Below are 24,840 nucleotides of genomic sequence, written 5' to 3'. Positions count from 1 at the left end.
CAAAAGTGCATAAACAACACTCATCAGATTGAATTTTTCCCTAGGAAACCAGTCTTTAACGACTGGAGAGGATGATTGGAGATTTATTTAAGTGTCTCAATAGAAGAAGAGCATCAGGTGCTAGAAAGTAGCTCAACCCAAGAGCAAAACAACCTTTGTGGAGGATAAATCCTAGAGAAAACCAAATTCCACAACTTGAAAAAGCTCACAGAGGAACACGAGGTGATCCAGAGACTCCGTTGCAAAAGTGCAAATACAACACTTGCCCCCAAGAAGCCAGTCTTTGATGAGTGGACAATTATTTAAGTGACTCTCGACGGTTCAAGAAAGTAGCTCAAGCCAAGAGCAAAACAACCTTTGTCGAGGACAAAGCCTAGAGAAAACTAAATTACACACCTGGGAAGAGCTCACAGAGGAGCAAGAGGTGATCTCGAGACTCTGTTGCAAAAGTACAAAGACAACACTCATCGGATTGAATTTCTCTCCAAAAAGCCAATCTTTTACGAGTCGGCAATTATTTAAAAGTGTAAGGAGAGGAAGAGCGTTGGGTCCAATAAAGTAGCTCAGCCCAAGATTAAAACAACCTTTGTTAAGGATAAGGCCTAGAGAAAATCAAATTTCCCACCTCGAAAGAGCTCACAGAGGAGCATGAGGTGATCCTGAGACTCCATTGCAAAAGTGCGTAGACAAACACTCCTCGAATTGAATTTGTCCCCAGGAAACCAGTCTTTAACGACTGAAGAGGACGATTGGAGCGAGATTTATTTAAGTGTCACAACAGAAAAAGAGCGTCAGGTGCCAAAAAGTAGCTCAACCCAAGAGCAAAACAACCTTTGTGGAGGATAAATCTTAGAGAAAACCAAATTCCACACCTTGAAAAATCTCACAGAAGAACACGAGGTGATCCCGAGACTCCGTTGCAAAAGTGAAAATACAGCACTTGGCCCCAAGAAGCCAGTCTTTGATGAGTGGGCAATTATTTAAGTGACTCTCGACGGTCCATGAAAGTAGCTCAGGCCAAGAGCAAAACAATCTTTGTCGAGGAAAAAACCTATAGAAAACTAAATTTCACACCTGGGAAGAGCTCACAGAGGAGCAAGAGGTGATCTCGGGACTCCGTTACAAAAGTACAAAGACAACACTCATCGGATTAAATTTGTCCCCAAGAAGCCAGTCTTTTACGAGTCGGCAATTATTTAAGTGACTTTAGAGAGAAAGAGTGCCGGGTCCAAGAAAGTAGCTTAGTCCAGGAGCACAACAACCTTTGTCGAGGATAAAGCCTAGCGAAAACTAAATTCCACACCTAGGAAGAGCTCACAGAGGAGCATGAGGTGATCCCGAGACTCCGCTGAAAAAGTGCATAGACAACACTCATTTGATTGAATTTGCTCCCAAGAACCCAATCTTTGACGAGTTGACAATTATTTAAGTATCTCATGGGTAGAAGAGTGTCGGTCCAAGAAGTATCTCAGTCCAAAATCAAAACAATCTTTGTCGAGGATAAATCCTAGAGAAAACCAAATTCCATACCTCGAAAGATCTCACAGAGGAGCAGGAGGTGATCCCATACTCTGTTACAAAAGTACAAAAACAACACTCATCAGATTGAATTTGCTCCCAAAAAGCCAGTCATTGACGAGTGGGCAATTATTTAAAATAGTCTGGAGAGGAAGAGCATGATATCAAAATTAACGTAAGAGTTTTGACATCAATATCTTTAGGATAATGGAAGGAGTTTCCAAATGAACATAATCTTTAAACTTCAATGTCTTGTAAAAATTGAAGGATTTTGTAAGTTAACATAATATTGTCGATGTCACATTATTGTCATTGTCACATTATTAAATTTGAAGTCAAGAACTATTGGTACCTTCGAAATTTCTGTTGTTTGTAGTTGTGAGCGTCTCCGGTATCGACTACCGTGGTTTTATGTCAATAAATTTCCCGCTGAGTGGAGGCAGTGTATTGATGACATTACCATATGTATATTCAGATTTGCAAGAACTGAAATGAGTGAAAGTATTTTGTTTTGGTTTTGTTGTTTAACATGTATTGTTGGGGTTTGAAACATTGAAACTATATTCTTTTGATAATTAAGGTACACGAAGAGGTACTGCTTCATACAAGTGTTCGCAGATTCTATTCAATCATTCTTGTCATGATGTAACGAGGATGCGAGATATCTTTTCCAACAAGAAGAAAGGACAAATGTCACACATCCAATTTTGATCTTTTGATTATCTTTGGTTGTTGATGAGCAAACCAAGACTACTAAATTTATACTTTCTGGTTCTAATGATTTTAGTTTTCCGTTTTGCATTTTACTATATTCAGAGGATAATAATCACTATTTTCTTGCAATAATATATCAAACGTTATGGCGTTTTACCATAATTTTATATTAATGTCGTTGTAAAAATTATACTCTTGACAAAATTAAATCAATAATTTTCTAAAACTTATAACCCTAAATGACTAAATCTGGTTTTAATCAACATACAACTCCGCGCCGGACGCGGGGACCTCCCCTAGTCAAATGTATATTATCCATTTGACTATTTGATATAACACTTTCGTTTGAACTTGAGATATTCGTGGATAGTTTGTGGTCATTTCACACAAAAAAAAAAAATTAATAATCGCATCCAGAATAATCTTAAGATTTTTAAATATCAAGTATCAACAAGCTATTTCATAAAAGTAATAATACGTCTAATACAATTAGAATCCGGTAATCTAAAGATAAAATAAGATTTGCGTTTGAGTAACAAAATATTGATTGGGTCTTAGATTTAGTGGTTTAATTTGTATATATCATTGACCTATGTTTAAATCTAGAAATATACATGTTTGAAATGTAAACGAAAAAAAATACAATGAATATCACTCTTCGAACATTTGTTCAAATCTCATTTATTTCATTTGTCCGCAGAAGAATTTGTTCCACCTCCTGGAATCCTCTTTGGAGTCCATTTCTCTCAGCATACATATAGCGTACGTACTCGATCATGGATCGACCGATTGAACTTCTCTTCCTCGTCTTCTCGTACCTCGTTCTTAGACTAAAAATCACGAAGTTTTATAGCTGATTTGAAGGTTGGAAAAATCTTCAGAAATATAACGACATATCATCATAACTGTTTGCCCCAAAAAATGAAATAAAAAAGGGCTATATTAATTTTAAACCACAATTGACTAAAAAATTAGATTTAAATCTATGGTAATTTGAAAATTAGGTAAATAGGAAAGAGAAAGAAAATGTAAACCAAAACTATCCTTTCTTTTTAGATTAATTACAAAAATGCCACTGACTAAAAAAGAAAAATATGCGGGCGACAATGTTTATTTTGACACGATAATATACGGATGACACATGTTAAATAATGTAGTATCGCGATAAGTTACAAATTATATGTTAATATAGAATGATAACATGCTAACATATTAAATATCTGAATAATATTTGTATGAACATGGTAAACTGTGATTGATATCAACTAACTTATACATTAACCTGTTTATTTACTTTAATAATTTAATTATTACCGATAACTTTTATATTAGCATACTTATTTATAATGATAATTTAGTTATCACGTTTAACTTCTAAGTTATCATTTTTGTATGTGTTGCTAACTAAATTTTTACCCATATAACGAAATCGAACCCAGAAAAATAGACCATGGTGTTGCTGCCAATGATACCAATTTCCCTCTTTTGCTTAATAAACCTCATCAAAATCCAGTTAACAAATTATTTAGGACATGTAACTCATATCATCTTCTTCTTCACTCCCTACGACACCATTTTACTCCGATCTTCACTCTCAGAAACCCTAACATCACCATCATCATTTGTAACCGCCGAATCGAGCTCCATATGTGAAGAAGCTGCAGCGTCATCATCATCATCGTCAATGGCTTCATGACCATCCCCGCTCGAATCAACAACAATAACATCATCACCAGTAAATTGCTTGTTCATCAAATTGGAACCACCATCACTTACCACCATTTTTACACTAATAAAACTTAACCATTTTTGCCTAAAAACAAAACCACCATACTTGCCTTGATTTTCATCTTAACTAAATCAGACTTGGATTTCGTCTTCGCCGATTCAAAAGTATCATTATCACATATGAACACAACTCACCGGTTTTATTTCTCCACCCAGTTTTGATTCTCTAAGATTTTTTTTCTGATTTAAATTGTTCCCTTGGCATCGTAAAATTTTTGATCTCGTCGGAAAAAAAGAAACAATGAAAGAGAAGAGATAAGAGAAGTGAGGACAGATTTGTCTTTGTACCTATATACAGTTTATGTCAAATAGTATATAAGAGAGAACTAATTAATGGATCTTCTATGGTCATTTGTTGTAGATACCCAAAAAAAAAACCATCCCTTAACTTTAATAGGGGCACATATCGAGTTTGCTTCCTCAAAATCGAACTTGTATACCCTCCAAATCATGTACACCGATTTTTTTTTTTTTTTTTTTTTTTTCAACACTTGTACACCGAATTATCCGTGTCATTTTGAAGTAATAATGTTTACAAGAATATATTTTCGTACATTTATTTTGCAGATAAACAAACACAAAAGCAAAGAAAAACCAAGAAGGAGCTTAAACATTTATAGAATACTACATATCGAGATTTTTCTACGCAATCAGATTCTTTCACTATCCTAATATATCAAATTATTTTTGTATCAAATCGGCTATATTGTAGTATAGCGCCAATCGTCGATTCTCAACATATTTGAATAAGAATAAGGATGAAGGCATAACTAATTACTACTAGTATAACGTATAAATAATCTGTGGCATTCTAATTGCACCAATGGAAGTTATGATGCACTAACATACTCCCTCTGTTTTACAAAAAGTGTCATTCTACCATTTTTTACATAAATTAAGAAAAGTAAATAAATTTCATTTTTACCTTCTATTAATATACTAAACAATACCCTTTCTCTAATTAATAAGCTGAAATAGTAGAGATAAAAAAGAGAATTAGTCTTTAAAACTGCATTGAAAACACAAAACGACACTCTTCGTGAAACAAGATTAAAACCTTAAAACGACACTCTTTGTGAAACGGAAGGTGTATATAAAGAACCAGATATTGTGCTTTGACCTCAAATAAAGAACTAAGAATAATAGCTCTGAATTAAGTAGAAATATCTATTTGACTTGTAAATAAATACTCCCTCTGTTCCAAAATATAGAATCTTTTAGCCTTTTTTTTTTGTTCCAAAATATAGAATTTTCTCAGATTTCTATGCAAATATTCAATTTATTAAAACAATTTTGGTCAAACAATTTTAAAATTCTAAATTCTACTCCATCGTTATTTGTATTGTGTCTCTTAACATTCTTAATTATCTCTTCTATTTAATGTGTTTAATTAATGAGTTATTTTGTGTTAAAATTTTCCTTAATAAACGTGCTTTTACCCCAAAAATTCTATATTTTGGAAGAGAGGGAGTATCTATTTATACTTTTCATAAGTTAAGTACGTGTACTATCAACTGTATTACGTGGATTGTTGCAGGATTAGTAAATGTGATCATTTAATTAATTACGAAGAATAGACAGCTGGCAAAGAGTGATTGTATATTAGTTGACTTGGTGGTTGTATTTTTTTTTTTGGTGGTTGTATTAAATAAACTAATATTTATTTAAACAGAAAATAATGTTTTAATTAGTTTCGTGGTCGTTCGATTTGAATTATGGATTGGAGACCAAAGTAGGCCTGGGCATTCGGGTTCGGTTTTTTTTTTTCGGATATCGAGTCTATTCGGGTAGGGGGTCAAGACCCATTCGGATATTCTAAAAATTCGGTTCGGGTTCGGGTTCGGGTCGGGTTCGGGTTTTTAACTCATATATACCCAAATCTAACCGAAATACCCGATTTTTCGAAAATACATTGGTTACTTTTTACCCAAATATAACCAAAAATATCTAAAAATACTAAAATTACCCAAAAGAAAACTACATCATTAGTTACTTTTTAACCAAATATATCCAAATGTATCCGAATTACTCAAAAATACCTAATATATTCGGATTTATGATTGTAATTTTAGGTATTTCGGGTATTATAAATATAAATATAACTAATATTTTTAGGTGTATATTTGTATTCGGGTATATTCGGGTATTGGATTCGGTTCGGGTTCAGTTCGGGTTTTTTTCGGATAGGAGGTTAGGACCCATTCGGGTATTTTTAAAAATCGGGTTTGGGTTCGGTTCGGGTATTTTTCGGGTTTTTCGGTTCGGGTATTCGGTTCCGGGTATTTTGCCCAGGCCTAGACCAAACTTTCAAATGAATGTGTGCTTTGGCACTTGCCTTATTGATTTTCTTTTAATAAATTTTTTCCTTCAAAATTAACGATAGATCACACTCAAATTCATTTTTAACAAGTATAAACAATACACAAAACGCACACACACCAAATGATATGTTTTTTTTTTTTTTTCTGACATTAAACAATAAACACTTTAAAAATGATAAAACAACCAAATTATCTTTGATCCTAGCTATTTATCTATGATTTCTATGATTTCCCATTTTGCATCGGTCGTTGAAGGTATACAATCGCAAGTCTTTGATCCTTAGTGTATCGTCGTGTAACTTTGTTTGTTTGTTTGTTGGTATGATTCCTTAATTTTTGGTTTTTGTTTATCTTTTTTGGGTTCTTGTTTCTAAGGATATTATTGGTTTAGAAACTTATCTTACCGGTAATATTAACTATTTCCGCCGGTCGTTGTAATATCTTTCAAAGTTTTATTAATAATATTTAGATGGAAAAATAAAATAAAAAACAAATTATCTATGAAGTATGATTATGCATATGGTCGGTAGAAAGTACACAATCACAAGGGTTGTTTGTTGAGTGACTTGAGTCCCAGTCATCCATTATGAATGTCTACAGAGACACCAACAGTTTGATTTTATATATTACAAAAGAATAGATCATTTAGAGAAAAGAATATATGTGTAAAACTCACAAGATGATCATTTCTCAACAAATATTATGGTTGTGATAAAAGTCACAATGTGTTTGTTTATCTAACAACTTATAAACATCTTTTGTAACCTTCTAAAATATATTTGCATGAATTATAAAATTGAACCAAAACCTCAGTTACCACTCATCTTAATCGAACCAGTTAACCAAAACACAATGCATAAAATAAACCGGTTTAATCCAGCTTCTCCGTGATTTACACAGTGAAGCAAAGCTAGAGTTGTTACTAAATATATAGATAAGACTCTATTAAAGCATATACAAATGCCGGTAATGCAAGTAACACACTTTTTCATTGCAATTGTCTTGAAACTATTTCTCGGTGAACAAGAGCAAGTAACATAGGGGAAAATCAAATCAAGATTAATCAACGTATACGTTTAAATTCCTCGATTTATTTTTGAAAACATATACATCAAGACGAATATATACTGAACTGAAGGTAAATGCATGGCTTTAATGTAAAAGTTTCTAGTTTTGTTCTCACCTTAAAAGATAAAAAACTAAATCTAAAACCATTTTAAAAGAAAGAAGAAGGTTGAAATAGTAATGGTCAAACCGGTTTTGACTGGGTTCGATTTGATATGTTAATTAAATAAAGGGATTGGTCGTAGATGGTTCTGTCCCTGGATTTTTTTTGCTAAACTGTAAATATTCATATTAATGAAAAAGTTGGTTATACATGGTGCAACAACCTAGATTGGTTTCTTGCAAAAAAGATAAAAACAAGAAAGCAAAAGACAAAGCTTGGAATAATACCAAATCAGTGCAACCAAAGACTCATAAGCGTCCTAAAATGCTTATTTAGTCTTCTCGCAGTGATAGAGTTCTTGACTTCGCGGTCTATGTCTTTGAAGATCACAGAAGGCATGACATAGAGCTGGTTATGGTGCAAGTTGTTTCTCTGCTTGCATAATGCATAGATGACTGATTGAGCGACAAGTTTCCCTAGGGTAGGCGGCGATCGAGGATTCTTCATTCGCATCCATGAGAGTAGTTCAGGCCATGACCTGAAGTGAATAGACTTCAAGTTCAGCCTCGAGCTGACAGCATTCCAGAGATAAAGGGCATAGTCACATGTTAACAATAAGTGATTCCTAGTCTCAGGCAAAAGAGAGCAGAGATCACAAGTTGTTTGGATTTGCATTCTCCAGGCAGACAGTCTCGACTTTGTTGGGAGACGGTCTTGAGTTGCGATCCACATGTTGAAAGCATGCCTTGGCGTGGATCCCTTGAACCAGACACAATCCCGCCAATCCACTAGCTCAGCCCTAGGCCTAGTTACATACCAAGTCTTTGTAGAGGAGAACCCATTGCAGCCTTTGTTCTCCACTTCCCAAACGTAATAATCAGACCCTTTGTCCTCTGTAGGTTTGCTGATGGTTGTAAGGTGCATATGCAATTGAAGTCCTTGTTCAGATCTCGGGTTCGCAATAATCCAGGCCTGAGAGTTGAAAGCATCAGAGACTTTAGAATTTAGGGGCACCCTCAAGGTCCTCCGCCCATCAGTACCAATAAATTTGATGAGAGGGCCAAAAGGCGTCCAGTTATCAAACCAAAAGCTCGCAGTTTTACCGTCCCCAATGATGCATTTGATGAAAGGCGTAGCCATGTCTCTCAGCCTAAGCAGAGACTTCCAGTTCCATGAATCGCTTGCTCTTTCAACTTGGTTCCAAAAACTTGTGATTGAGCTGCAGTTATGATGCTTATGCCATGCGACACACAGAGATCCGCTGTTAGAGAAAAGCAGCCAGATCATACGCAGGCAAAGAGTTCTATTCCAAGCTGCAAACCTTCTCAGCCCCAATCCCCCCTCATTCTTAGGTAAGCAGACCTGAGCCCAAGACACTTTAACCATACCTTTGCTGTGAATTCCACCAGACCACAAAAACTGAGAACACAAAGATTCAATCTTTCGTATACAATCTTTTGGGAGAATGAAGGTAGAAATCCAGAAGTTAACCATGCCAGAAATCACAGAGGCGATCAATTGTGCTCTTCCTGTAAAAGACAAAGATTTGACAACCCAACTGTTGAATCTAGAAGAGATCTTATCGATCAAAGGAGCATATTCAGCCACTTTCAACTTCCTGCTCATGAGTGGTAACCCCAGGTAGCGAATAGGTAGAGAACCAAAGGTGAATTCATAGCTTGCCAAAGCATTGGAGTCATGTTGGTTCAAACCTGAGTGGAATAACTGAGTTTTCTCTCTGTTCATATGAAGCCCTGACCAGCCAGCGAAGTCTTCTAGAGTTTCATAAATACCATGTAGAGAGGAGCTTCCGCCATCAAAGAAGATCATAACATCATCCGTGAACATTAAGTGGGAGATCTTAAGGTCAGAGGTTCTCGGATGATAAGAGATATACCCAGAGGCGTACCTGGACTTCAGCAGCCCCGAGAAGACCTCAATGGCCAGCACAAACAAGTATGGAGACATTGGATCGCCCTGCCTGAGCCCCTGAGTGCTTTTAAAGAATCCTCTAGAATGGCCATTAATCACAATGGAGAAGCTAGCAGTTGATATACATTGTTCAATCCAACCTATGAATCTGGCAGGCAGGTTTAAAGCTGTTAGAGTAGAGAGGATAAAATCCCATCTGACAGAATCAAATGCCTTTCTTAAGTCCACTTTAAGCATCACACTTGGCTCAATATTTTTCCGAGAGTAATCGTGAACTATCTCAGTAGCCAGGCGTACGTTTTCCAAAAAAAGGTGACCAGGCATAAAAGCAGATTGTGAGTGACCAATGACAGCAGGAAGGAGAGCCTTGAGACGCCCGGCCAAAAGCGTGGAGATGACCTTATACACAGTATTGAGGCATGAGATTGGTCTGAAGTCAGACATAGAAGTAGCATTAGGGATTTTAGGGATCAGAACAAGAGAGGTTGCATTCAATTGTTTAAGCAGCTTCCCAGAACTGAAGAACTCAGTAACAGCCTCTGTAACTTCAGCACCAACAACAGACCAACAGCTACAGAAAAATTCAGAAGAAAACCCATCAGGACCACTTGCTTTGTTTCTAGGCAGGGAGAAGAAAGCAGCTTTAATTTCCTCAGAGGAGAAAGGAGAATCAAGGCTGGACTGGTGAGTAGAAGGAGAGCTTGGTCTTAGCAGATTTGTGATGTCATCTTGAGCAAAAATTGGAGCTTCCTAAACCCCTCCAAGGAGCCTCTGGAAATAATCCACGCAGTGATTTTGGATGTCTAATTGGGACTTTATCCGCAGGCCATCATTATCCAAAAGGTAATGAATGTGGTTTATAGCTTGACGTGAGGCTGCCATCCTGTGAAAATTTTCTATCACCTTCACCCATCCAAGTAACACGAGACCGTTGGAGGAAAAAACTCTCTTCGGCTGTAGATAGGACCTGCCACTTTCTATGCATTTCCATCTCAAGCTCTACATTTAAAGTACTAAGGCAGTCCAATACCTTTCCCTGGGCCTCTAGCAAACTGTCATGAGCCTCCTTGATCCTTTTCTCAAGGTCTGAATAATTTGATCTGCTGAAATCTCTGATGTCTTTCTTTAATGCCTTTAGTTTTTGGGAGACTCTGAACATAGCAGATCCTGTAACATTTAGGGAGAACCACTTGAAACCAATAAGAGGAAGAAAGTCTTGGTTCTTCAACAGGAAGTTATAGAAACGGAAAGGCTTTTTCATTCTGGGAGCTGTAGTAGCAAAAGTGATCCCACAACAAGCATGGTCAGAAAAGTCTGGCTCTCCAAATAGTCCCAAGGAAGAGGGGAAGACAGCAAACCAGTTGTCATTCACCAAAATGCGATCAAGCTTTTTTGCAATGGGAGAACTTGTTCTTTTATTCCACCATGTATAAGAGCTGCCCCGGAAGTTAAGATCAACCAGTGAAGCATTTAGGATAGTCTCCCTGAAGATTCTAGTAGGGCGATCAACATTAAGACTAACAGCTGCAGAGTGTTCATTAGGGTATAGAACCTGGTTAAAATCGCCTAAGACAGCCCATCCCTTTCCCAGGATCCTACTATCCATTGATAAAGTCACCAAATCAGCCCACAAAGTTCTCCGAACAGCTTCATCATTTGAAGCATAAACAAAAGAGACCAAAAAATCTCAGAATGATCAGGAACCTGCACTTCACAAGTTATCATCTGCAGAGACTTTGATATTATCACAAGCTTTACCGTAGGGTGCCATAAGACTCATATCTTGCCCAAATCTGAAAATTCATAGTTATTGTCATAGGAACAACCTGGCAACATGGTATTGAGAAACTTCTGCTGCTTAGGCTGCTTGACATGAGTCTCCACGAGACTACCAAAAAGAGGTTGGTTGCACCTAAGCCATTTCTTAAAACTGCGACGGTGTGAGGAAGTATTGAATCAGCGGACGTTCCAACAAAAGCTGTCTATACACATATAGACTAATGAGATTTGGGGCCTTTTGCCCCTCGCACTTCGTTGTTGTCGCTGTGACAATACTTCCGTGAATTGAACTTCATCTTCCAAATCAATGTCAGTATCAGATTGAGAAGTAGGGATGTCGGACGAGTCTTCATCTTCCTCAGACACAGACACCTCTTCTTTCTCTTGGATTTCTTTACCTTTGCCTTTTGGGTCAAGAGCTGCTGCCTTTCTCAGGGGAACAGAGACAGACTTTCTAGAACGTGCCACAGTACCAACTAAGAGAAGCCCTGCAGGAGAGACAGTAGCATTCTTATTCAAAGGTCTGTCAGCTAGAGCTCTTCTACCTGAGCCAACAGTCTCCCAATCGCCATCCTTGACTGCCGGCTTTGGCGTTTTGGAGCAACGACGCCTTTGAGTTTTTTTTCCAGGCTGAGCTTTTCCTCTAGGGCACTCCTCAGCTGTGTGAAGAGTAGAGTTGCAGCCTTTGTAGAGTATCAGAGCAGCCCTGCATCTCCGCAGGTTATGCCCGACTTCCTTACAGTGAGCGCAGACAGGAGGCATCCAGAGACTAGAGACCTCCACCCTTCTGATTTCACCGGATTGAAACTGAACATTTACAGCCTCGGGAAGCGGCTTCCTTGGATCGATGATTGTGAATACCTTTGCGACTTCTAGGTTAGAAGAAATTTCGGATGGCCAACTAGACTAGCAATGTGTTCCAGGCCATCTTCGTTAAAGAACTGGAAAGGGACGTTACAGAGCTCCAACCAAATCGGGGCAGAGGTGAGCTCCGGCTTGATAGGAAGGAAGCCAAGTTCCTATTTGGCGACAAACATAGTTTGTCCATCGATCAGCCATAGACGCTGGTTGAGCACACGATTACGGGTTTGCACATTTGGGATGTGAAACAAGAATGCGTTTCCCTCTATCTTTGAAACCGAGATGTTGCGGAACTGCTTACTCCAAATCCCATTGACGATGGTATGGATGGTGCCTTGCGCTGGTGGATCAGAGTAAAATTGGCCCAAGATAAACGAATCTCATGACTTTTTATGCTTTTCGATAATAGAATTTGGTATCTTAACGCAGACTTCACCGGAGGGTAGAGTAAAGGCGGTGCCTTTCATCTCTAGCTTTTTTGAGGTTCCTTTGAAGATATCCAGCCATCTAACTTCCTCAGGAGCAGGCTTGGTAACAGAGGGTTCTAGGTTTGCTGCATCGACTATGACAGGAGTAACTTGCGCAGTTTCGCTGGAAGGATTCAGGTCAAGAGACGGAATCGCAGCAGTAACGTTAGAAGATTCGGATGGAGCTAAAGCAGGTACACTAGTAGCCACTTTCTGCACATCGATTTGGCCTAGAGAGGCGTGGTCAGCTGTAGATCTGGGAGCTACAGGACATATAATGGCCGAGCCGGTCGGGGGAACGATGACTTGGGCATTCAGGGTCTGATTTGAACTAGCGGGCACCAGAGAAGATGGGATCTGAGCCGCAGGAGGCGCGGCGGAGGAGCTAGAAGGAGAGGAGGAAGGAGAAGAGGCTCCCACCGGAGAGCCATTCTTGAGATGCTTTTGCTTCCCCATGAGGAGGGGAGGGCCTACCCAGTCGGGCGAGAGGAGGAGCCGGAGCCGTTGAAGACGCCGGAGGTGAGCTGCGAAAGAAACCACTTTTCGCCCCTTTGAGAGAGAAGTGTACAGTCACCTTCTACTTGTTAATAAAACTTTATAAGTACGAGTTTGTCAAAGGTTCTGTCCCTAGATAAAACCCTATGATCATCAACCCCTAACAATTGGATGATCGACATCAAGTGTACCGGACATTGGTTGCTACCAATGCATATCCTATCTCCGTTGCTTACAAATACTCCACGAAACTGTTGGTTCAGAAACATACAAAATCGGTGGACAAAACATGATGCCCTCGACCGACGTATGGGTCTATAATAAGCTTATTTGCAAATAGCGCAAAGCCCCTAGTATGATGGTTGCTCGTAAGAATGTCGTTACGTGCGCCCTCGATGGGAAATTATATGTAATGAGAGGATGCGAAGAGGATGAATCTACGCATTGGGCTGAGCTTTTCGACCAAAGACTCAAACTTGGGAAGCTTACCGGATCCTGGAGTTGAGCTCCGGTACTCTTCAGTTAAAAATCTCCAAAGGAAGCAATGAAAAGTGTACGTGAGGAGCAATAAGAAGAACTTTGTTTACCTTACAAAAGAGTGTAGGTAGGAAGTTGCCGAGGCAAACTTGGGTGAGAGTACGTGTGAGATAGTGTGCTACTGTTATTGTAATTGTGAAGAGTAAAGATTGGTCAAAGGTTTGAGTGGACTTTACGAGTATTGTAAAACTGATTCTTAAATAGGTAATTATGGTGGAAAACTCGTCGTCTTTTGGACCGTGTGGATTCTCGTATTACTGCAACCAATAAAATTTGGTGTGCTGTTATTTCGCTTGAAAAGTACCGTGATGGTGAAATTGGGGGTTACATTGAATGGCTTGATGATGTTCTTATAGCCCCTAGGTCGTATACATTCTTGCATTGTATCGAATCATTGCAATGATCAACAATGACCTTTTTACAACATCTTGTTTAATCAGTCTTAATCAAAAGTATATATATATTGATAAAATTTTTTTTTTTTCCGGTTATGTTCTTTATTCATTACTAAATTTTATTTTTTATAAGCAAAACAAGCTAGTAATTCGTTATTACTTCATCGGGTACCGTTTGCTTCATTTCTTTCTTCTCTTGCTTTTATGTTTTTACTTTTTTCAATCATGTAGCTAATTCTTTTTTATTTTGTCAACAATTTTATTAGATTATCTTATACTGTTTATATTCTTTGCATAGAAAAAAATGAGCTAGTGAATGAAACATGAATGACGCTTAAGTAACTCTCACATAAACAAGTGTTAACATGGCATAGTACTCTATAGACCATTAATAATTTATATTGACATAAAATCTGAATCAAACATAATTAGTAGCTCTCACATAAATAAATAGATGGTCCATGACATATCCCTCTCTAAAATATATATACAACTTCGTAGCGAGCACATGTACCTTAGTGGATAAAGTGTCTGTTTCCTAAGCATAAAGTCGGCGCTTTTCTGTTTGTCTTTACTGTTTTTAGAAAATAGTATATACAACTTCTATTGACATGTTCATATGTAGTATATATGTATCAAGCTCAAGTGGCTCTCAGCATCAAGTTAGTTTATGTAAGCACTTGTGGAGCTATCCACTGATCTTCTAAAAGATCAACACAAATTCACATTTATTGGCATAAATCAAAACACAAATGAATTCATTTATAAAAAAATAAAGAAAAGAAAAGGTTTAATTTATGCGGAAAAATAGTGTGGTTTAGGTTCAATTTGTACTAATTGGCATAAATCAAATAAAATTACACAGGCAATTATTTGTTTGTAGGAAAAAACAAAAAAAAAAGTTTAGGAGGAAAAAAAAAACAGTGACGTTTATTGACGGCCCATGAAGCCCAATATGCAGCAATCCTATAAATCTCACTTTATCGCACAAGAGAGGGAGAGAGAGAGACCAAGATTCTTTATTCTTTCTCAGTTTTTTCCCGCAAATTTTCTTCAGCAGAAGAAAAAATGGAACGTGAGGGTTTTCCAAATTCATCATCTTCAACTACTCAGGAGAATCACGAAAAAAGGATCATCGGAGAGTTCGTCTCCGTCACTATCAACGACGGTAAACAATACGAAGGCATTATCTGCCATATTAATCTTCAAGATTCGACGTTAGGTCTCCAAAACGGTAACCATTCGATTCCAAACCTTCTCCAAGATCCTAATTTACTGTTTCTGATTTTCTTCTTTTCAAGTTCTGCATCTGTTTCTTTGCTTTTTGTTAGAATCTTTTCGTGAAACTACGTTTCATAGATACATCCAGATCTCAGAAAGTTTGTTATATGAGATTATAAAACCATCACATGCGATAGATAAAGGCCTCGAATTTATATGTATGCAGTTGTTAGATGCTATGGAAGAGAGGAGAAGAATGATAATGAGCAACGAGTAATCCATGTTCTTAAAGAAGCTTACAGTTACATGCTTTTTAGCGGAAGTGACATTAAGGTTAGTTTCTTTAAGTTTTTGGGTTCAAGATTCCTCAACTATTCTTCTTCCTACTTAGTTGCTTGCTGCACAAGATACCTTTTCTTGAAGCTTAAACTGGTCTATTTTAATTGCACCAATGCAAATAAAGAAGCACGCATTAACTGTGTTAGATTTCGAGGTTAGTTAGTTAGTTTAGGGTTTAAGGGTCGTTAAATATTCATCATCAGACTTGGTTGCTTGCTATATAAGATCTTTTTTGGAAAGCTATATATATCGTATTCCAGTCTGTGACATTAGTTTGTGTGTTTAGATTAGGTTTAAGATTAATTACATATCATCCTACTTACTTGTTGCAGAAGATACTATTTGCTATCAAATAACTACTATATTTTCTTATGTTCGTATATATTTATGTTTCCAGTTACTCGAAGTTCTCTCTCTGCCAGCACCACCAAAGCATAAATCTGTCATAGGTCATCTCGTTAGTATAATAACTACCGGGGACGTGAGGTGTGAGGGCCTAATCACCCACGTCAACTTTCGTGATTCTATGATATTCATGAAGAATGGTTAGAACATTTTTTATCCTGATTTCTATATATTCTACTAATAAATGTATGTATATATATCTAGATGACTATATTATATTATTGATTCATTTTAATTTACAGGTATGTGTTATGGTACTGAGGGGAGGACGAAGAGAAGACGTTCAATAGTAGCTTGCAAACAATTGGCTGGTCCAATCCACTTCAAATTCAGAGACATTAAAGTACGTTCAGCAATACTTTCCCCTGCATACATATTCTATTAGTTTGTGTAACTATATAATTTACGATCCATTGTCAATTTACAGGATCTCGAAATCACCTTTCTTCCGCCACATCTACATGAAGAAACTGCTAGTGAGTCTGATGACTTTCCTCCGTTAAGTAGAACACACCTTGCTCATCGCCCAGGTGGCGTCTGATAGTCTCATGCCAGTATCCCACAGCTCCTTGATTTGTGTAGAATAAAACATATGAAACTAATTATCAATGGATTTGTGCCTATATATAGTTGATTCGAATTATTTAACAATTACATATTTGTCTTAACTCTCACGTCTGATTTTAGCAATTCGGTCTGTAGGAATTTAAGCACCTCTTCTCATAACATATTTATTTTATTTTATTTCTTTGTTAATGAATATTATGATTTTTTTTGTAGATATTCATTTTTTTGTTAATGAATATGTTCTCGTAACATAAGTGCTTCTCATATGTTAATATATAGTGTGGTATATAGGCAGAAACAAGAAATCAAAATAGTTTTTAAAAATGTTTGTTGTTGCATGTGTTGGTTTTGATAGTTAACTGGATTTTCAGTAAGCAATATTTACGTAAACTTTCTTTACAAAGACTTTCTTTTTTGTAACATACATCGTCACAAATTTTGGTTTGATATATATACAGCGCATTGGCACTCTATCCTTGGTCTTCTAGCCTCAAGTTTTTTGGATTGGGACTAAAGAAAATTTCTACGCCCGTCAGATTGGAAAATTAAATGGTTTAGTCCGGTTTTGACTGGGTACGATTTCATATTATAATTAAATAAAGGGATTGGTTGTATATTTTCGCGACACTTCTCGAAGTAGGAAACTAACTTCTATATGTATCGGGATTTCTATTTACAGTAAAACCTCTATAAATTAATAATATTGGAACTAAATTTTTTTTATTAATTTAAACAGGTATTAATTTATCGATAAATTAATAATTCTTAATTTATAGAGATATTTTCCTAATTTTGTAATTTTTTTAAAAAATTTTATCTAAAAATATATATTTTTCTTTATAAGCAATATCTTTTTAAAACCAATTGCAATTAGATTATTAAATTTAAAAAACAACACAAACTCTTTTCGAATAATTGAGTCATATTTCATTAATTTTTTATATATATAATATTTTAAATATATATCATACTAATTCATATATGACATATATAAATTTATATCACATATATATAGATTAATTTAAATATACATATATATGTATATATATATATTGATAAGATTGTATAATTATTAATTTATAATATAGATGAGACCATATGTTTACAAGTTCAAAAAAATTATTATCTTATTAATTTATCGATTTATGTTATATTGTACACTGGTCCCAACTCCGGACCGAAAGAATTTATTAATTATGTTATTAATTTATAAAGTATTAATTTATAGAGGTTTTACTATATATATATATATATATATATGATATTAGATATGGATCCGGGCGATACCCGGATTTTTTTTCTTGATTAAGATATTAACAAATTTGTATTTCTATATTATAATTAGTAGTTATGTTACATGTAGAGTTAAAATAATCTAATAGTGTGTTATATTTTGTTATTATATTCATAAATATGTAATATAATAATATATTATGATAAAGTGTGTTACATCTTTATTTTGTTAATATCAATAAAATATAAATTTTATTTCTTTATGTGTAACATTTAATTAATACTGAGACAAAACTGTAGCCACAAAACTTTGCTTTATTAAGTTAGCAAACTATATCCAATATTTTGTTATTATATTCATAAATATACATGATATATTATGAAAAGTGTGTTACACTTTTATTTCCTTGATGTCAATGGAAAATAATTTTCATTTCTTTATGTGAACAATTAATAAATATTAATGTGAGATAAAACTGTGTACTTACAAAACTTTTTTCTTAAATTAGCAAACTATACAATGGCCAATATTTTGTTATTATATTCATAAATATACATGATATATTATGAAAAAGTGTGTTACACCTTTATTTCTTTGATATCAATGAAAAATAAAATTTCTTTCTTTCTGTGAAACAATTAATAAATATTAATGTGAGACAAAACTGTAGTTACAAAACTTTGTTTTATCAAATTAGCAAACTATACAATGGTCACTAACATAAAGCCTTACAAACATAAAAGGTTTACGAAAACTGTTTATAGCACAAATAGAACCCATATACTTTTTTTTTTTTACATTTAAGAACCCATATATTTATTTAACATCTAAGAAAATTAGTTTAATTTTTTAATATTCTTTTCTGTCTGCTATTTCATTAAAATTATTTTATATAGGATATGTATGTATATTTTCTGTTTTTATTTAATAGATACATATATTCCTTATAATTATCTTCTATACATTTTTTAAATTTTTTTAGTTTCTTTATAATGATCTTTTTTACATTTTATTTATTTTTTAAATTGATAAATTCTTACAATTATCTTTTTATAGTTTTAAAATTAATATAAAAAAATTGTTTTACACGTGTCAAAATCTAAGCCCGATCCATAGCCAATCCCTACTACGCGGGGTAACGCGACTTAGTGGAGTCGAACTCTGGTGGAGAAGGCGGAGTCAAGTGGACTTAACCACTTGACTAAAAGCACATCCTTTTAATAACTCTACTTTATCTAATAAGATATGAGATATTTTTGGCTATAAATATACACCATGCATACAAAATATAAGATTTTATCGGTGTTAATTTAAGAAAACAAAAGGCAACAAAAAACCCTAAACCCATACTTGAGCTTCAATTCTAACATGGAACAACAACCAAACGAGTCAAACCCTCCTCGTCTGCCTCCGCCACCATCTCCGTTGTTGTTTTCTTCACTACCAGATGACATTATTTTGAATATCTTGGCTCGCATATCCACTTCGTACTACCCAACGCTCTCTCTTGTCTCCAAGAGCTTCCGCTGGCTCATCCTCTCTGAGGAGCTCGACATGGAACGTTCCTACCTTGGAACCCGAAAACAATGTGTTTACGTCTGCTTTCAATCTCCCAGCCATCCTTTTGATCGTAGATGGTTCAGTCTCTGGATAAAACCATGTGATCATCAACCCCTAACCCATTGGACGATCGACATCAAGTGTACCGGACACTGGTTGCTACCGATGCCCTCTTCATACTCTCGTCGCTTACAAACACTCCACGAAACTGTTGGATCAAAAACATACGAAATCGGTGGACAAAACACGCTGCCCTCAACCGACGTGTGGGTCTATGATAAGCTTATTGGCAAACGGTGCAAAGGCCCTAGCATGATGGTGGCTCGTAAGAATGCCCTTACATGCGCACTTGATGGGAAACTATATGTAATGGGAGGATGTGAAGCAGATGATACCACGCATTGGGCTGAGGTTTTCGACCCAAAGACTCAAACTTGGGAAGCTTTACCGGATCCTGGTGTTGAGCTCCGGTCCTCTTCAGTTAAAAAGCTCCAAACGAAGCAAGGAAAAGTTTACGTGAGGAGCAATGTGAAGAATTTTGTTTACCTTACAAAAGAAAGTAGGTGGGAAGTTGCTGAGGGAAACTTAGGTGACCGTGAGAGTATGTGTGAGATAGAGAATGTATGCTACTCTTATGCTAATAAAAAATGTTGGTGGTATGACACAAAATGTGAAGGGTGGAGATCGGTCAAAGGTTTGGATCGACTTGAGTGGCATTATAAAACTAATACTGAAATAGGTACTGATGGTGGAAAACTCGTCGTCTTTTGGGACCGTGTGGGTTCTCGTATTACTGCAACCAAAGAAATTTGGTGTGCTATGATTTCGCTTAAAAAGGGACATGATGGTGAAGTTTGGGGTCACGTTGAATGGCTTGATGCTGTGCTTATAGCCCCTCGGTCGTATACATTCTTGCATTGTATGGAATCATTGCAATGATCAACAATGTGCTTTTGCTTTGATCTTTTTTTTATGCTGATCTTTTTTCAATTTCTCCTTTCACGGCACAAAGTATAGTCTTATTATTGATTGATACTTTTTATGTTTTTCGGTCATGTTTTTTATTCATTATTAACATTCTTTTTTCTTTATCAGCATAACCAGTAAATGAAATATGAATGAAAATTAACTCTCAAATAAATAGGTGTTACCGTGACATGCCCTTCTATAGAGTATATCATTTATGTTGACATGAAGTATGAATCAGGCTTAAGTAGCTCTCGTCAGCAACTTTTATAAGCACTTGGAGCCATCCATTAAGCCACTAGAAGACCAACAAGTACAAATTTAAGCCTCGGCTTTATTGATGAGTTGGCACATGATTGATAAGCTATTGAAAAGAGAGTAATAAAGAGAGATCATGAAATTTCAAGAAAATCCTTGATGATGGTTCACACAGAAGAAAAACACACAGGCTTATTATTAGTACATCTTCCACAGCAAATAAGATGAACACAACAAATAATATGGTTATAATAAAAGTCACAAAATGGTAACAACTTATGAACATTTTTTGTAACCTTAGAAAATATTTTGCATGAAATGTAATCGAACCAAAACCAAAGTATCAGTCATCTTAATTGAGCCAGTTAACCGGAACTTAATGCATAAAACCGGTTTAATCCAGATTCTCAGTGGTTTACACATGAGGCTAAGTAGTTCTGACTAGATTGTTACGACTCTAATAAACTATATACAAATGCAGGGACTGAAAATGACACACTTTTTCCTTGCAATTGTCTTGAACCTATATTGGAGGTAGCTTGTCCTTTCCTTCAAAGTAGCCCGAGAACCGAGCTTTCAGCTGCAAAAGATTCAACATTTTGAGGACGATTAGAAACGAAGAATATATTGGTTTAAGATTCTGAAAATTGAATAAGTTATAATACCTTTTCGACTCTGTCAGTTGTGCCTGAGAAATCTTGTGTTTGTTTTTTGAGCAGGCTGATTCGGGCTTCCTTCTGGCGATTCTGTTCTTCAGCCTGGAAAGTGGATAAACACAAGAAGAAATTGTTAAAATGGCAACACAAGCAAAGAATTAAGTTTCTTGTGCCTCCTTTTTGAGCTTACTTACCCTTTGGAGCAAACCTGTTAACTTTTGTATCTCGTTCTTCTTCGCTGTTGTAAGATCATTTGCTATTGCCATAACATCCGTCCTGAGATGGAGTCATTGTGACAAGTAATATCAGAATTCCAAAATATGTGGACTTACAATTGAGGCCAATGCCATAAATGCATGAGACCTACTTATCTGAAAATAAAGGAGTAAACAAAATGGGATTAAAGTGGCATGCATGAGACCTACTTATCTGAAAATAAGGGATCCAAACTCTGTTCTTGGACAAGCTGCTCAACTGTATCAAGAATTGGTCCAACCTGCAAAGGGAAAATGTTTTCACTTCAAAGGACTTCGAAAAATCCCTCACTTCACAAGTGTGATCACAAAGAGGAACCTCTGAAGACATTAACTATTGTAACAAGCAAATAAGAAGTCTGTCAACAGTACCTGAGCTTCGTGACATTGTTCATCAAACTCATCCTGTAACGATGGTGAAAACGTAAATAAGAGTTTCCACACCATGAATAACAAAATCACAGAAATTTTACGTTTAAAATTAAGATAATCAGAGCCAAGAGTTACCTCTATTGTCTGATGCAAATTCACAACAACCTAGAAACATGTCAGAGAAAGACAAGATACATGAGAAAGGCTTCTCCTTGATTTATGTAACATCGTAACCAAATGGATCAACATTGTTTCTCTAGAGAATAATAAAGAGAGATACCTACCTGAGTATAAAACTGAAAAAGCACTTCTTGCTCAGCTCCACTGAATTTCGAGAAAATGTCAAGAAAATCCTAGATAATGGTTCACATAAAGGGTCATTAGTTATACTACACACAGACGAAACATAAAAGCTCTGTGATATTACAAAATCAAATTAAAATTAAAAAAAAAAAAAAAAGAGAAAATCAGAACTCAATTCAGTTCTAATCGACAAATGTCTTCAGTGTTGTAACTAAGGATACAATTATCGAGAACCCTAAAACTTCAATTACTGAACAATTGTCCTAAATCAGACAGAACAAAACCCAAACAACGATAAAACCAAACAATGGAAAATGATTATGACAATGAAGCATAATTACCTGTTTGGAGCAAGCAGTGAGAAGACATCGAAGACTGGATTTGAATGATTTCTTGAGATTCGTTCGTCTAGAACCCGGAATATCCGTTTCATGACCCGGTTTCTCCATCTAACCCGAAATGATAATTTTGTTTCTTTCCTTCTTCTTTAAAAATTCCGGAAGCTTACTAACTTAAGAAAAATCTATAAGTTGGCAGAGATTTAGAACGAGAAAATTGCCCAATCGAAACATTTACGGCCCATATGGGCCCATTAAAAATCCATAAGGTTTAGGTTCAGACAAGAAGGAAATCAAAGGCCCATTATTACTTTTCCTTTTTTTCTTTTGCGGCAAATAACTTTTATCTTTCCTATAAAATACAAGCTTAGACCGAATTTTTAAGGCAATATTTCAAATCGAGCAATACTGCGAAACCAGAGAGAGCGAGAGAGATCAAAAAAAAAAAAAAAACCCTAATCGGCTTAATCATCTCTTCTTCGTCAATCTTCCTATTAGTTTCTTCGGTGAAGCATAATCATGGAAACTGTAAGTTCTCATCAGTATCTTTCTCCATGGTCACCAGCTTCAACTCCTCCACAAATTCCCGTCGAAGCGTACATAGGAAGTTTCGTCACTATGATTTCTAACACCGATCTACGTTACGAAGGCATTATATGTTTTCTCAATATTCAAGATTCGACTCTAGGTCTTCAAAACGGTACTGATTTCGATTCCAAAACCTACAAGAAACTTTTGATTTGTTCTTTTCTTGTTGTGCAAGCTTTTCTAACTACGTTTTTGTTTGTGCAGTGATATGTTATGGTACAGAAGGAAGGAACACTAACGGATTTCAAGTTCCTCCGTATAATAAAGTTTACGATTACATTCTTTTCAACGGAAATGACTTTAAGGTTAGTTAAATTATGTGTGTTTTTATTTACGTATAATAATCACGAACCACCATTAGAGATTTGATTATTCATCTGTTGATTTTTTTTTTCCAGGAGATAATAGTTAAGCCTCCTACTTGTGGTTATTGTTTAGCAATAGGATCTACATGTAGTAAAGCTTGTCTTGCCACAAAACCACCACTCCCTATAATTGTCTCACCAAACAATCGATCCGGTGCTAAGATACTCCAACAACTTCCATTGATCTCCAATGAAAATCTCATCATCCCTCAAGCTACAACAGAGTCTAATGCTTTCTCAGTTAATGGATCAGTCAATGATAGATTACACATTGCTTCTCAACAACGGTATCCTGGTTCATACTTCTATGACCCTTATGTTTACCAGTCTATGCCTTATGATGGACTTAATCAAGCTCCTATAAACGCTTCTTCGTTGTCGAATTTGACTGAATCATCTGCCTCCGAGATGACGTCTGCTGCAAGTAAAAGTTTATTTACCACGTTTCTGCCTGCGCCAATCTCGCAGGTAATCATATACATTCTTTATTTTTCTGATGTTTGTTTTGTATCCCTTAAGCTCCATCCCATAACTATTTTACTTGTCTTTTGGTTGTAGAATTCTGGAGGATGTGATTTTGAAGCAATGACTAAGAACTGTATTCAGTACAGCATATGGGGTCTTTCCATATACAAGGAAGTAGAGAAAATATGGGGTCCTTCCAAAAACAAGGAAGAAGAGATCATATGGGGTTTTTTCAAAAACAAGGAAGAACAGAACATATGGGGTCCTTTGAAAAACAAGGAAGAACAGAACATATGGGGTCCTTTGAAAAACAAGGAAGAAGAGAGTGCAAAGGTGATCTAACATCTCTTAGCTTAGTTTAATAGAGATCCGATGCTTTGAAGTCAGATGTTCAAGTTCTTGAATGTTAAATATTTTGGTATTAATTGTGTTTTTTTTTTTTTTTTTTTTTTTGCAGCAACATTGATGGATCTTCTTACATGATCTCACGCAATCCGTTTGAGCCTATCGGGAGACCTTGTGAATCTCTGTTTTTGCGGTGTAAACATTCGTTTTGAGTCGATATCTTTTGTAGCACATATCATTGACAAGTTCCATGTGTCTTTTGGTGTCGTGAACTTACCTTTTCACTTGGGACTTTTGAGAGAATGTTGTTTCTTTCTTCTTCTTTTTTTCTTGTAGCAAACACTAATAAGTTAATTCTTCCAAAATATGTACAGTCTTTACTGTTCTCCTAGTTCCATATTTTGTTTTTCTCTATTCCCTTTGAGTTTTGACTTGAATAGGTCAACTATGGTTGACTTTGTAAGTCTTGGGTGGGTGCATCTCCCACACGTGTGAAATCTTCTTTTCATTATATCCATGTTGTTATAAGTTATAATCTTATACTAGTCAGAGTTATGTAGACCATTAGTTGTGGCTTGTGGGGGTTATTATAATTTGGGAACGAATCTTCTTCCTAGTTGCCAGTCATA

At 35.9% G+C, this 24,840-nt stretch overlaps 4 protein-coding genes and 1 pseudogene across 4 annotated transcripts; 4 read left to right on the top strand and 1 right to left on the bottom strand.

Moving 5' to 3' along the window:
- The first annotated feature begins 13,185 nt into the window (after nt 1–13,185).
- On the top strand, nt 13,186–14,002 carry LOC110226048 (annotated as a pseudogene).
- Nucleotides 14,003–14,990: 988 nt separating this feature from the next.
- Nucleotides 14,991–16,719, top strand: LOC9304018 (putative F-box/kelch-repeat protein At4g19330). Its single transcript, XM_021018790.1, has 5 exons — nt 14,991–15,209; nt 15,423–15,529; nt 15,933–16,080; nt 16,183–16,283; nt 16,368–16,719. Exons 1-5 carry the CDS (start codon nt 15,044–15,046, stop codon nt 16,479–16,481), a joined length of 636 nt encoding a protein of 211 aa, XP_020874449.1. The 5' UTR covers nt 14,991–15,043; the 3' UTR covers nt 16,482–16,719.
- A 2,274-nt stretch (nt 16,720–18,993) lies between these two features.
- Nucleotides 18,994–20,713, top strand: LOC110226634 (putative F-box/kelch-repeat protein At4g19330). Its single transcript, XM_021018787.1, has one exon. It carries the CDS (start codon nt 19,110–19,112, stop codon nt 20,238–20,240), a length of 1,131 nt encoding a protein of 376 aa, XP_020874446.1. The 5' UTR covers nt 18,994–19,109; the 3' UTR covers nt 20,241–20,713.
- Nucleotides 20,714–20,877: 164 nt separating this feature from the next.
- LOC9306063 lies at nt 20,878–22,606 on the bottom strand. Its single transcript, XM_002867899.2, has 8 exons — nt 22,452–22,606; nt 22,092–22,160; nt 21,943–21,972; nt 21,808–21,840; nt 21,607–21,677; nt 21,376–21,457; nt 21,191–21,283; nt 20,878–21,105 (listed from the first exon to the last, which is right to left on the bottom strand). Exons 1-8 carry the CDS (start codon nt 22,557–22,559, stop codon nt 21,049–21,051), a joined length of 543 nt encoding a protein of 180 aa, XP_002867945.1. The 5' UTR covers nt 22,560–22,606; the 3' UTR covers nt 20,878–21,048.
- Nucleotides 22,607–22,666: 60 nt separating this feature from the next.
- Nucleotides 22,667–24,804, top strand: LOC9304017. Its single transcript, XM_021018788.1, has 5 exons — nt 22,667–23,148; nt 23,241–23,341; nt 23,435–23,869; nt 23,960–24,199; nt 24,324–24,804. The coding sequence occupies exons 1-5, from the start codon at nt 22,968–22,970 to the stop codon at nt 24,330–24,332; spliced, it is 966 nt and encodes a 321-aa protein (XP_020874447.1). The 5' UTR covers nt 22,667–22,967; the 3' UTR covers nt 24,333–24,804.
- The last annotated feature ends 36 nt before the right edge of the window (nt 24,805–24,840 follow it).

The sequence above is a fragment of the Arabidopsis lyrata genome (genome assembly GCF_000004255.2).
Source record: "Arabidopsis lyrata subsp. lyrata unplaced genomic scaffold ARALYscaffold_7, whole genome shotgun sequence".
NCBI lineage: Eukaryota > Viridiplantae > Streptophyta > Magnoliopsida > Brassicales > Brassicaceae > Arabidopsis > Arabidopsis lyrata.
Note: the sequence above shows the minus strand (reverse complement) of the source record. Positions and strands in the feature narration are given on the sequence as shown.